General features: G+C 36.5%; 1 protein-coding gene across 1 annotated transcript in view; it reads left to right on the top strand.

Annotated features, from left to right (window-relative positions):
- Positions 1-13,712, top strand: part of LOC149305429 (carbonic anhydrase-related protein-like) — a 49,038-nt gene that overhangs the window by 15,285 nt on the left and 20,041 nt on the right. Inside the window, exons 3-4 of the mRNA XM_089477504.1 lie at positions 7,603-7,746; positions 13,259-13,450. Coding sequence (XP_089333630.1) covers positions 7,603-7,746; positions 13,259-13,450 — 336 coding nt within the window. The remainder of the gene's footprint in view (positions 1-7,602; positions 7,747-13,258; positions 13,451-13,712) is intronic.

Genomic DNA, 13,712 nt, shown 5'->3' with positions numbered 1-13,712 from the left:
ATGTTTTCTGTGTGTGAGTGTATTCCAGTGTTCACAGTGTTCTGCAGCAATTATTTAATTTAATCTTTGTGATGCTCTCCATGATCACTTAAGTTATTGTCAGGACTCGGGTGATCAGGTCAGGTAGGAGCCCATGCGCAGGGGATACTTGGGGTTCAGTATGTAACCCACGGTGCATGATTATGCAAACAAAGACACCACAAACAGAAATCCAGCTAATGCAGTGTATTTCATGTATATAACAGGACCAGCAAATAAGGGTAATATAGTCTAAGCAAGTAACCAGACGTATGGCAAAATAAAATACAGGTAATAAGTCTTTTGGCAGGGAGCCCGCTTGGAAGGGCGCGACAGACAGAGAACCCGCTTGGAAGGGCACGAAAGGCACACAGCCCGCTTGGAAGGGCACAAAAGGCACACAGCCCGCTTGGAAGGGCACAAAAGGCACACAGCCCGCTTGGAAGGGTACAAAAGGCACACAGCCCGCTTGGAAGGGTACAAAAGGCACACAGCCCGCTTGGAAGGGTACAAAAGGCACACAGCCCGCTTGGAAGGGTACAAAAGGCACACAGCCCGCTTGGAAGGACACAATAGCAGGGAGTCCACTTGGAAGGGTACAAAAGGCACACAGCCCACTTGGAAGGACACAATAGCAGGGAGTCCACTTGGAAGGACACAATAGCAGGGAGTCCACTTGGAAGGACACAATAGCAGGGAGTCCACTTGAAAGGACACAATAGCAGGGAGTCCACTTGAAAGGACACAATTGCAGGGAGTCCACTTGGAAGGACACAATAGCAGGGAGTCCACTTGAACAGGACACAATAGCAGGGAGTCCACTTGAACAGGACACAATAGCAGGGAGTCCACTTGAACAGGACACAATAGCAGGGAGTCCACTTGAACAGGACACAAAGCAGGGAACCAGGAACAGTACAGGTGCAGAGCCACAGCAGGACGGTCCATAGACTTCAATACAAAGGCCCTGACTGAAGGGCAGGGCAGGTTCATAAAGGCAGGGCAATCCAGGTAACAAGGCCCAGCTGGATGTAGACTAGGGCTCAACCCAGGTAACAAGGCACACCTGAGTTCTGAGTGCTCCAGAGGGTGGAGGGTGGAGGGTGGCCACTAGTGGTCGCAGATGTAAACGCCACAGGTATAAAAAAAGCCATGGTTCAGGCAGTGAAAAATTGATTCTTTACAGTTATATGTGCATACAAAAAAGAATCAGTTCCTTCTATCTCCAGGGAGGGGAGTGCTTTTGGACATTCCCTTCCCAACCTCCCCAGCAAAGGCTATCTGAGGCTAGCCCTACCCCAACTGTGTTACTAGTTCTGTTGTACACACGACTAGCCTTGCCTCTTAATGAAGCGACTACTCTAGGAGTGGGTAGCCTACCCCGAGAGGTTGCCTGGTATGATTACAGATCATTAAAATAGCTGTGTGCCGCTACTTTATATAGTATTTCTAGTACAGAACATTATATTTGCATAGAACCACTATTTCCTGTAAATTATATGAAAAAATTTGATATGTGCTCGTGTGATATATGAAAATGGCTAGAGTTTTTTAAATTGATGTGGCCAATAAAATTATTTTATTAAATGATTTCATTTGTAATGCTAATCTGGGAATGGGGCAAAGATATATATTCAGTAGATGCCCAGATATCTAGTAAATGTACACAATTTGTGGTGAAGCCCATGTTGCAAAAATGTAACCAAATTTTGCCCTGTGACTTATTTTTTCCAGTAAAAACACTTTTTACAGGTAAAACCGCTGCTGTTACTGTATAAACACAGAAGTCTGTTGATCACAGGTTGTAAAGTTCTGGAATGCAGTGCCTCTGGAGGTGGTGGATACAGTTACTATGTAACTATGTTAAAATTTTAATAGGATCCCTTTTTTGGGAGGCAAGAATATTCATCAGAACACTTTTCAATATAAATAGGAGTTACAAGAAGATCCCTCTTCTGGGAAAAAATGGGCGTGCGATCATAAAAGGACTGCCTTTCTCTGTATAATTAAGGATATCCTGAAAAGTTAGATTTTGAGTGATTTATGGCTTTTTCACATTTACTATATAATTATGTAACATTTTTTAAATAAACAGTTTCTCTTAAGAAAATCAAATCCCATGTATTAAGATTACATGTAAGGATTTCAAAAATCTCAAGGCATTTTATCCTCTTAATCCTACTAAGCTCCCTTTGAAAAGTATTTTACCATAAAATTCACTTTAAATGCATTCACTTTTTATTTGTTTGTTGATCTACTTCAATAGGACATTTAGCATTATTTATAACTGGAAACATTTTTTTATTAATAATGGTAGATCTAATTCAAATTGAGACAGATATTTTACTTTAAACCTTGGAGTTTCTATTTTTTTATCTACTACTACTGATAAGATTCTATTTTAGGATACTGATGAAGGATAGAACATTGCAGCCCATTTAATTCTGAGTCATATGAGAATAAAACCAGCCATTAATCTGTTATGTTAGTAACATAGATGACTGTGGTTCAAGCTATAAGAATATTTCCAATAATGAAATGTATTTCTATATTGAAATAAGATATAATCTTTGATTTTCTTTCACATGTTAAGACTTTATGTTTTGCTTTAGGTTAAATAAATTGTGTATGAAATATTAATTTATCCAAATTCAACATAGTGTAAATTGTATGTGTTAGAAATCTTTTTAGACAGACTCTGTAAAAAGGACATTTTTTATATCTTCTGTTTAGAATAAGAGTCTGTCTACATTTTAAGGATCATGTGAGATACCAATCATTTATGATTTTTAACCAAGATGCTAAAAGAAGTCTCATAATTTGAAATAGAGAATTGACCACTGGTGAAATATGGAAGGATTTCAATTGCCAGCTTGTGTAGATACTTTAAGTGGGAATAGTTGACTGATATGTTTGTATTAAAACTACCTATAACGTTTGCTTTTTGTTTTTCACCAAGTGTAATTACTTTGGATATATCGACTTTAAAATTTTATTTACAGATTCATCCTACAGTGACATCCAAAATCGAGTCTCCATTTCGCAGCCTCCTTCCTTGCTGGCTCCTCTACCAATTGCCTAAAACAATCCCTATAAGAAATTTAGGATTTATCTACTCCTGGCATACAAAGATGTTTGTTTTTTTCCAGTCTACATCAGGGAGATTAAAGTCCCCCATAATGATGGCCTCACCTTTTGTTGACATCTTGGTCATTTCTTCATATAGCAGATGGTTGAGCTCCTCTGTGTGTCCAATGCCAACAACCACTTTGTTACCAAAGTTAACCATACTGTTTCTAGGTTATCCTCCTTACTTTGTATAAGATTAGCCTTTAAGCTATTTATTTCCTTTTCTGCCATCTCTACCCTTTCTATAAAACATGTGTCCTTGTATGACAACATCCCAATCAATTTGCTCATTGTACCAGGTCTAAACCCCACTAAATCCACATTATAACTTTTTACCAAGGCAGTAAGTGCAGGGATTTTATTCCCTAAACTCAGGGCATTTGTACACACCACTCTCAAGCTACTATTTTTCAATGTATATGTCACACCATGTTGTGGTTTAGCTTTTTCTGTGTTTGCTGATCCCACCATTTCTTTAATGCCCGCATTAAATCTGCTGTATAGTCATTGTAGTTTACAGAACATACACACCTACTGAATACATTTTTTACATCCATTTTAACTTTTCAAAATGTATCAGCTTGTTCAAATATTATTACTTCCTGGGCAACATTTATGCACATTAAATCCATTTTTTTGTTGACATTATGTTCAAAGAAAACTGTTTAAAGGTTACAAGGCAATTTTGGTACCAACTCCTCAGTAGGCAGTTTGAATTAATATACCTTGAAGTGAAATGCTTATGGCTTTGAGGTCCTTATACAGTCAAAGTAGTACCTGGATAGTTTTTTTTAACAAGCAGCAGCACTAAAGAGTTTACTATAATGATACTTCCATTTGTATGAAGATGCTCTACCTGTTTTTCTTCTATTCACATAATACCTAAACAAAATAAGTTTTTGAATATGTCCAAGATCCAAAAGCTAAAATGGTAGAGATGTTTACTTAGTAGATGTTTACCTAGTTACAGGTTCAGCATACAGTGTGTGTCGACATTTGGCAACTATATTAATATTATTTTGGCATATTTTGGATTATTTGGCCCTATGAAACAAATCAGTAACATTACAGTGCAATTCTTGATTGTACAACATATTAAACCAACACTGGGTGGCTGTGCTGGTATTTATTTTAGAAGTTAGTTTAAAAAAACTACAAAAGAGATTAAATTAGTTAAAACAATGACTGATCCAAGACAAAAACCATGGACTATGACCTTAATTCAGTGGAAGTTATAAACTAAATGGAGAGTTGTGGTTTCAATTCCCTAATTTCACTATTTATTACGTAGGGCCCACACTGGCAAGTTTCACCAGTAAGAAGGGCTGATCTGGCCCTCTATAATTCAATGAGTTAGGAGCAATTATGAACCTCAGTTAACTTTATAATACAATTTAGCCAGTTTGCATGTTCTTGGAATCATATAATTCAGTGATTTATTTATTGTTCTTTATGGAAGCGTTCATTTTCTTGACAATGACAAGGAACCCAGTAATCCCATACGTTAAATAAATCTCACTAATTTAACTATACATTATACAGGACCGGCCAAGCTCTTCCTGTAGAAGATGCTCACTGGTGTTCCACCTTCATAATGAATATTGAAGTCAATGAGTTGAAATCACAACTCTCCTGCAAACTCTCCTGTCGACTCTCCCTTTCATGAGTTTGCTTAAACCTTTAGTTGGTAAATAATATTCTAAATATTAAAACACTAATGGTATCCAGATTTTCTGTGCATGGTGTTCATTAAGAAAAGACAACTTTCTTTTCTTTCTTTTCATTTTGGAACATTATGAAAGTCAGCTGGGTTACTTTGTCATTTATATTTAGCATGTGTGGTATCTGTGTCTGCGTGCAATCAACACATGTGTCACATCAGGTCAAGTACCTCAGATCATCTGACCTGTGACCATAAGAAGGAAGCTGATATAGACAGACAATGGACTGTTTCCTCTTATGACTACAGTAGGTGGATCATCAATCAATACAAATTATAACAATGCTGTCTTATAGGTACATTTTGTAGTTTGGTGTCCTGGACTTCATGAGACACAAAACATCATAAAAAAACAAGAATAAGTTAGATGAAATATGGAAACACACTAAGCTTTACCAACCACCAAAAGAAAATTTAGTAGCCACTGGAAAAAAGTTGCTAGTCCAAGCAATATGGCATATGGCATTAAATGAGTCTTTTTACCTTTTCTGGAAGGACTAGAGGAAAATTCCATCCCTATATATTTATTTATATTAAATCCACATACTGTAAAAGTCCAGTGTTTGGTTAAACAAATACATTTTTTTCAATGTGACCAATTAAAAGTGATGCCAATTAACAGAAAATTATAATAATATAATAATACAAGTCATACCATGTTCTGTCCAATATCATATATGTTATAAACTGTATAACAGAGAAAGGGGCAGAGGGGACTCATACTTTGCACCTGTTGAAAACATGACAAGTTTAAAGCAGACTACCCATAGTTTATGTTTTATGCATAAACTATCCTCTAGATTGTAAGTTCTTTTGAGCAGGGCCCTCCTAATCTGTTTCGGTATGTCATCTTGTTATGTTATATACTAGTTGTTATGTCCTATCTACCTTTTGTACAGCGCTGCAGAATCTGATGGTGCTATACAAAACAATAAATCATCATAATAATATTAAACTGACATTGTCATATAGACCCCAAAGCAAATAGTCCAAAGAAGTTAATGATTCCTTTTAGTGGACCTAATAGAATATACCTTTTCAGGAGCAAAACCTTCTTCTCCTTCTGTACCTTATGTCTTAATTTATGTTAATTGTATTGCCAAATTGTATATTTTAATTTTTAACGACCAATGTTCAGATGTGTTGTGCAGCACTTATGTAGAGTCATAGACTTTCAAGACCACAGAGCAACATGGAAAGTAATGCATGTATGCATGTATGCATAAAAAATATGGATTTAATGTTAAAAAAATAAATGAATGTCTGATCAGCTTAAGTATGAGCATCAGTTAACTTTATAATACATTTTGTTAGCCATGTTTTATCTTCTGGTAATCAGATAATTCATGATTACTAAAGTACTTTCATGCATTGTTCTTCATAGAAGTGTTAATTTTCTTGACTATGACAAGGATGATTCTAGAACAGATAAGGTACAGCTGCAATCTCTGTTAATGTGGTTCTTTGTTCTAGCTGGAATTGCATCCATCCTGTTTTTCTGTTCAGCCTGGGTGGAGTTCAGCTCTTTAACCCCTAGATATAAATATAAGTTCATTCTGGTTATGGGACATGATGAATTATACAGATAATTAAATGGCTTGTTCAGAAATGAAATAACTTTTCCTTCGAAGAAGGATACAGATTATATTTTTTTTAATAATGGTTTTCAATATCAAACAGTACGCCAATACAATAGACAGTGCTTATGCAAATTCACATTATCAGTTGTTGATTTTAATTACAAAATAAAACTACAATTGTATGAAAAATTGAGGTTTTTAAATATTCAGTGTTCATTAACTTTAAGAATAATTGACAGCACTTCTCAATTCTGTAATAAAAGATAAGACTAAGAAGCAGCTAGACTAGATTTGTCTTTAAAAAAAGTTTTCGATTACCCATATCAGATTAAAAATAAGTTCTAATAAGTTCTAGTTTTTGCAGTATAGAATGTTCTCAGAAGGCTGCATATTAGCCATTTGTATGCTTATGCTGTGTTATCTACTAGTCAAAAACCCTGATGACTTATAATACTTTCTGTGGTAAACAGTGAAATAGCTCAGTCTTAATCACCCAGGTGAAAACCCTGACTAATAAAAGTCTATGGAGGAAAGGACTTCATTAGCATTGCCATAAAGAATCACCTCAGTGTGGTGTTTAAGCAGTGGGAGTTATAAAGAAGAGCACACGACAACAATGGTAGCCTCAAGCTCTGCAGATAAAAGACAGTTATTGGGACTTCCCCTTTAAAGATTCTCCCTTGTTTCTGCACTAAATCTCCATCATATTCCACAGCCGGTTGTCCTTAGTCTGCGGCTGTTTAAAAAAAATCAGTGGTGGCATTTCAGAGGTTCCGGACTATAGAGTATAACAACAAAGGCCACTGCTCCTAGTTGCCTTAGACACAAAGAAACAAATGATAGAGAAAATTTGAGCCAGAGGAGAAATTGTACCAGAATTCTGGACTGCGTATTATTACTTTTGCCTTTTTTCCTGTAACCTTACAGAGATCCAGATATACAAACAGCACCTCTTTGGAGCTGCACTATTAATACTATGCTAGGAGTTTCTGTATAATGACATCCTCCCATATGCATAAGTTAAGTACACTTTCACCTCCTCCTCTAGGCTGTGCAAACACTGGACTGACAGATCCTGGAGCCTCTGGGAATAAGACTTGTATTTGCCATATTATGTCTGCCTTGCTTCACACTCACAACTCAGTGCTTGCCCAGATTCACACATCCTGTTAAGGAACCAGAGGGAAGCAAGCACAGCGCAGCAGCAGCAGCAGCAGCCTGGCATGGCAGGCAAACCGTATATTGATGGGTCTACAGAACCTACCGACAAAGAGAACCAGGAGTGGGGCTATGAGGAAGGTCAGTGGATTTCTGCTATGCACTGCTACACATAAGGTTATCGATACTGGAGCTGATGAAGACTTCAACTCCTATCACCACTGGCTTTTGCACTGCGACTTTGTATTGAATGTCTTGTTAGTGATCCCAGCTTGTTCTAAACATAGTGTTTCTGCAAACTTATTGGGAAATCAGGACTGTTGCTTAGACAAGAGTAGACTTAATGTTTCGAATGGAGTATGTTTGTGATCTGGAACACATGTGCTCACCTGTTGACATTATTATTTTCTGTTATTTATGCAAATGTACCCAAATTACCTTTAAACCATATACACATTTCTATATTGTGGAAGTGGCATAGTGCCTAAAGCCAAAGCTCTGTGTCAATGTGGATTTATTTGCAGACAATGTAGAATACTCCCCACTCTCCTACTTTAGGAAAGTTAGTAAACACAAGAAAGTGTATACTTTTAGTGATACTGGAATGCAGGGCTCATCCTTTTGTAACTTTAAAGGGTTAGTTGGTTACTTAGTCAACTGTGTCCTTTCTGTTTGAATTAACCCTTCACTATACATTATAAGTAAGCTTGTTAAAAACCACAACCCTCCTGAAAGCTTTCCTGTCTTTAGAAGTGGAATTAGGGATTTTGCAACTTTATACAATATGCGGCTGGAAAAAAACATATTCCAAAGACTGGAGCCCCCGGAGGAGGAGAGGGCATGATAGGTGGAGGAGCTGATCACAGATACAGGCTAACTGTCCTTTTCATCTATAGCTGGTGCCATCATGCAAAGAGATCAATGAGCTATTAAACACCCTAGCAAAGAATGGAAAAAGGATAGAAACAAAGTTAATCATTCTTTATTAATGCAAATTAATATAAAAAAAACAAAGGTGCGTATTGTGTTCATTACTTAAATCATCTATAGTGAACCCCATCAGTTGTGTCGCACCTTGCCCCCTCTGTATCTGTCCTCCCTGTACAAACATTGTAGATACAGTATATGAAACTAGTGACAGGTTCCTTTAAAAAAATATTTTATGTGTGTACCAAGCATGGACATATATATATATATAGCATTAACATAGTGCTTTGCACAGTATAATAAACATGTGATACACTATTTGTATTGTCCTGTTTACCCATAGTACAGCTCTGCGGAATATGGTGGCATTATATAAATTATTAAATAATAAGTAGTACTAGGGAAAGGGTGGACAATTGTGGGTAATTGTGCAATTAACCGGAGTTTTGACGTATAGGTTAAAACAAGTTACTATAATGTTAAAATAAAAAGTTGTTTCTGTAGTTTGAAGTCAAAGCTTGGTGCAGGTCTACTGATAAGGGACATAGGTAGGGTGATAGCAAGGTCTCCATTTTGGCCCCTGCTCTGGACACATGTGGGAGCAGAAAGACAGCTGCTGCATTTGGGGCACAGAGGGCATTGCGGATATACGGAGGGATATTAGAGATGAAACATAGCAGGAGGATGAGAGCTAAAGCTAAGAAGGTGATGTGTTGTTTTATAGGAAGCCAGGGTAGGGGTAATGCTGAAGATGCACAATCCCAATGGAATAATCATTTAGTGCCTCATCTTCATAGACAGTAAGAGCAAGAAAAGACAGACATCATAGTACTTTACCCCACCTGTTTACTTGTCCTATGCACCCTCACATACAAAGAATGCATATTAAGAAGGAGATGTGTAAAGGAGAACAACTTCCCCTGAAAGCCAAGGAGTTGGGGAGCAGGAGAAACGGTGCTGATGAATTCCAATGAATCCACTGCATGGATTTGCAAGGGGACATAAATGATAATGTAAAGGAAATACTCAGATAGATTAGTGTCTATACTTTTTTTCCGTTTTTCTTTTGTCCATTCTTATAAATTAAGGAGAGCATTTTGATCACTATTAACACATATGTTTACTGACATGGCCTGCCATTGACTCTTAACAAGATTTTTAGTCTTATTCGAACGTGTCATTTTTGTGCATTATGTAGCTGGATATTGCTTTGGTTCCTTGGCAGGGAAACGTAGAACTTCCCTCTGTGCGTGGCACCTGCTCAGTCTCAGTTTCTGGCTAGTTTTTTTGTCACTCGGTCATATAATTTATTTTCAGATGGTATTTTTGGTAATGCTCATGGTCGCTGGTTCAGGTGCCGTGGTTCCTGACACCAAGAAGAAGCAGACAAAGACAGAAGAACAAGAAGAGGCAGAGCTTCAGGAAAGGTGACAGGGCATGGTAGCTGTCTGTGTCAAAGGTAGGAAGCCCCGATTATAGGCTGCACTCCTAGTTAGCTTTAAATTAGGGGGAGGAAAGAGCAGTCTATACCTGTGAGAATACAGTACCCACCATCAATTCCAGCACTGGCTCGATGAACATTGTGGTGTGGTCTAATGAGACCTCCTGTGTACATACATAGAAAGTGCTGCAAATGGTTTCAATGGCAGGAATAGTTGGCCCATGGAAGATGGGAGCTCCAGCATCTCCCTAAGGTAAATACTTAACTGTTTTTACTACTTATAAAGTACTTTGATATGAATTATTTTTGGTGAGGCTGTCTGGCACATTATACTGTCCCTTTAAAGAGTCAGGGCCACTCAAGTCATGCATGTGTACATTTTGGCTAAATGCACAAGAGTAACAATACCTAGGCTGATTATTTCTGGACATATGCTAATACAGAAAAAAAAATAATAATAAAAAAAAAAAATATATATATATATATATATATATATTTGTGGTAGGGCAAGTAGGATTAGGGGAACAGAGAAATATAGATTAAAAGGGTCCATTCGGTCTGAGCTATACCTAAACCGATGTACCAGGTAGGCCTAGAAGAGGGCCCCCGAGTTAAAGAAATTAAAGAAAGGGAGGGCAACCGTGAGACGCTGCAACATAGCTGTGGGAGGACCAGGCATTGGTTAAATAACCACAGCCCCTCCCACAGCTACCGGCTAATGCAATTAGCCTTAACATTATATATATATATATATATAACTTTGTTTGAATTCTTGCCTGTTTAAGTTTTCATTAGATGCTCAAGGTCATCATAGGGCGTTTTTTTCTGAAAGTGCAGATATTGCTCATATAAATATTACTGATTACAAAATTCAAAAGAAAAATGTGTTCTGTGCGGAATTTGTCGCACTCAAAGACCCAGGTCTAAGAAACTGTGCACAAACAATGTAATGTTTAGCAGATAATGTTATCAAACATGTAAGAAATTCTACTGATGTATCGGTGTTATTGGTCATGGTGTCTGTGGTCTTGTTAATTATTTACTATTGAGTGCAGGCCTGCTTAATAGATTGCTTCTATAGCTGTTATCAAAACACCGCCTCCCTTTAAATAAATAATGGTCACATGGAAACAGAAGGATATGTACAGCAGAATATATCATTTATATAGAAAAATATTTGCAAAGAAATAAGATCTAATTATTTTTAAGGTTTTTGTATCCCCTTTATGACCAGGGTATTTCCCACTCTATTGGCAGGAGATTTGTACTGATTTGACCATTACGCTCCTTCTTCATAGTCAGCATAATAACACACAAATTATATAAACACTCCCCCTTTGGGGTCTTTATAGACCTTCTAGATCCCTCTTTTAACCAGTTGGTAGCACTTATGATGTTGACATTGACTTTGACTTTCCTGGGAGATGGGCAATTATTTATGTATTTTTCATTTTATTGTTATTTTTTAGCTAATCCCTTCTTTTTTGAACAAGGAGAAACCTTCAGAGTGGTCAGAAAGCAGGGCTCTATAGTCTCGCATTCATGATCTCTGTAACAGTAGTCAGCCACTAGGGTGGTCATAGGAGATCCTGAAGAATCTCTTTTCTGATTTTAGCTTGTTTTTAGATGAGTCAGACCAATATTTTTAGAAATGTCCAGGGCAAGCCTTAAAGTAATTGTGTATGCCATTAAGAATTTACCTATTGCAATATCATATTATTACCTATGTATTTTCCATTATCTGTGATAGTGAAGTGTGTATTTCAATAATAATTGTTGTAATAGTTATTATTGTATATGTAATTAGAGAGTAGTATTTTATAATAGTTAGGACCACACAGTAGTATTCCTACCACCGTTGAATACCCAAACCCTTCTCAAAATGTTAAATTTGTTCTTCGTAATTTTTGCCAGAAACAAAAGCAGTGACAAAAAACGTTTATTCCCATCATTGAAACTGAAAAAGTTGCCTAAAACTTTGTGTTGTTTTTATGTGTTTAACCCTTAAGGGAAGAAAACATTAAAAGATCTGCTAAGATTTATTTGCTTAACACTCTGGCCCACTCTTCTTTACAGAGATATATATATATATATATATATATATATATAGTGTGTGTTTATATACAGTGTAGAGCTAGAGCCAGTGTGTATATAAAAATATATAACATATAATAACACCTGCACTTTACAGTATTAACATACTGACTCACACCACTCTCACACACTTCTCTATTAGCGGCATAACAAACAATGTAAGGGCCCCCTGCAAGACATATGGTTGGGACCCGCCAAACTAATCACACAAACAGTAACATACTTATAATCACACTAACATTCAGAGAAAAAAAACCATGTCATCTCACTCTGTTAACTATATGAAGAGCTGCAAGAGGGATATGTTATTTATAAAAAAAAAATTATAATTGTTCTAACTACAGTACAGTGAAACAGCAATTTACAAGTTATATATACACTTGAGATGTGGTTAGTGTAAATAAAAAACAAAGCAGAAAGCAACACGTTTAGAATAGTTTATATAGAAATTGTCTATACGGGCCCATTAAGATGAGACTTAAACATTGCAAAATACTTTCGCAAAAATAAAATACAAACAAAGTCTAATTATTGGAACTATTATTAACATAAAACATGCATTAGTAATAAAAAAACAATATACTTACATGTAATATATTTTATGGACAGTGTTTAAATTAGACATGTCACTAAAAATTCACTTTTCTTATTTACTGTTATGTTATCTTGGGCTGTGATTGATACAAAGACTTGGAAGAATAAAAAAAAACTAGAATACTGTACTATACTCTAATTGGTTATTTATTTTCTACTTATACCTAATAAAGTAACTAGTAGGGCCAGTGATACTTTCTATTCTTGGGTAAACACAGATGGGTTTATTCACTAAATGGAGGGTTTGAAGGAGGGTTATGATTTAATCTCCTTGAGGTTCCTATAAAGAAACGAGAGATATGTCCAGTGAGCTTCTGCTACATGAAGAGCATGGATAAACCTGTATAATGTATAGTGACATTGGTGAGATTGTTTAGACCCATTAAACTATAGATTATACAGGACCAGTTCAGCCTTTCTTGGTGGAGAAATCTACTCATGAAGTGAGGACATTGAAACCACAACACTTCTGCAAACACTCCTGGCAACTCTTCTTTTAGTGAATAAACCCCAGAGCAATTGCAAAAGCAGAATGTATACACACAATTATAATAATAATTGCATTGCATTAAACATATCTTTTTTTTTTGTTTGGAGGTGTCGAGTGGGGTCTGCTTTATCCAGAAGCAAATGGAGATTATCAGTCTCCAATCAACATTAATTCAAGAGAAGCTGTATATGACCCCTCACTGCTAGAAGTACGGCTGTCACCAAATTATGTTGTGTGCCGTGACTGTGAAGTTATTAACGATGGCCATGTTGTTCAAATTATGATGAAGTCCAAATCAGGTATGGCGTGTTAACATAATTGTTGTTGTATGCATGTATTTTCTCGTTCATGTACAGTAATACAAGTTATAGCTATGTTAAATCTATGAATTTACCGAAAAATATTATAAAAGAAAACCATGTTATTTAAATGTAAAAACCAGGGTATGAAACAATTGAATATATGTCACAATACATGTTCTCAACAATCAGTCCTGAGAGAAGCCCCACAGTATTGCGTCAAAACATATAAAAAGCTTCCTGCCCTACATGCACTCAATAG

The sequence above is a fragment of the Sceloporus occidentalis genome, unplaced genomic scaffold, assembly GCF_023333645.1.
Source record: "Sceloporus occidentalis isolate IW3139 unplaced genomic scaffold, rSceOcc1.0.p SCAF_11, whole genome shotgun sequence".
Classification (NCBI taxonomy): domain Eukaryota; kingdom Metazoa; phylum Chordata; class Lepidosauria; order Squamata; family Phrynosomatidae; genus Sceloporus; species Sceloporus occidentalis.
This window is presented reverse-complemented; position numbering and strand designations above follow the sequence as displayed.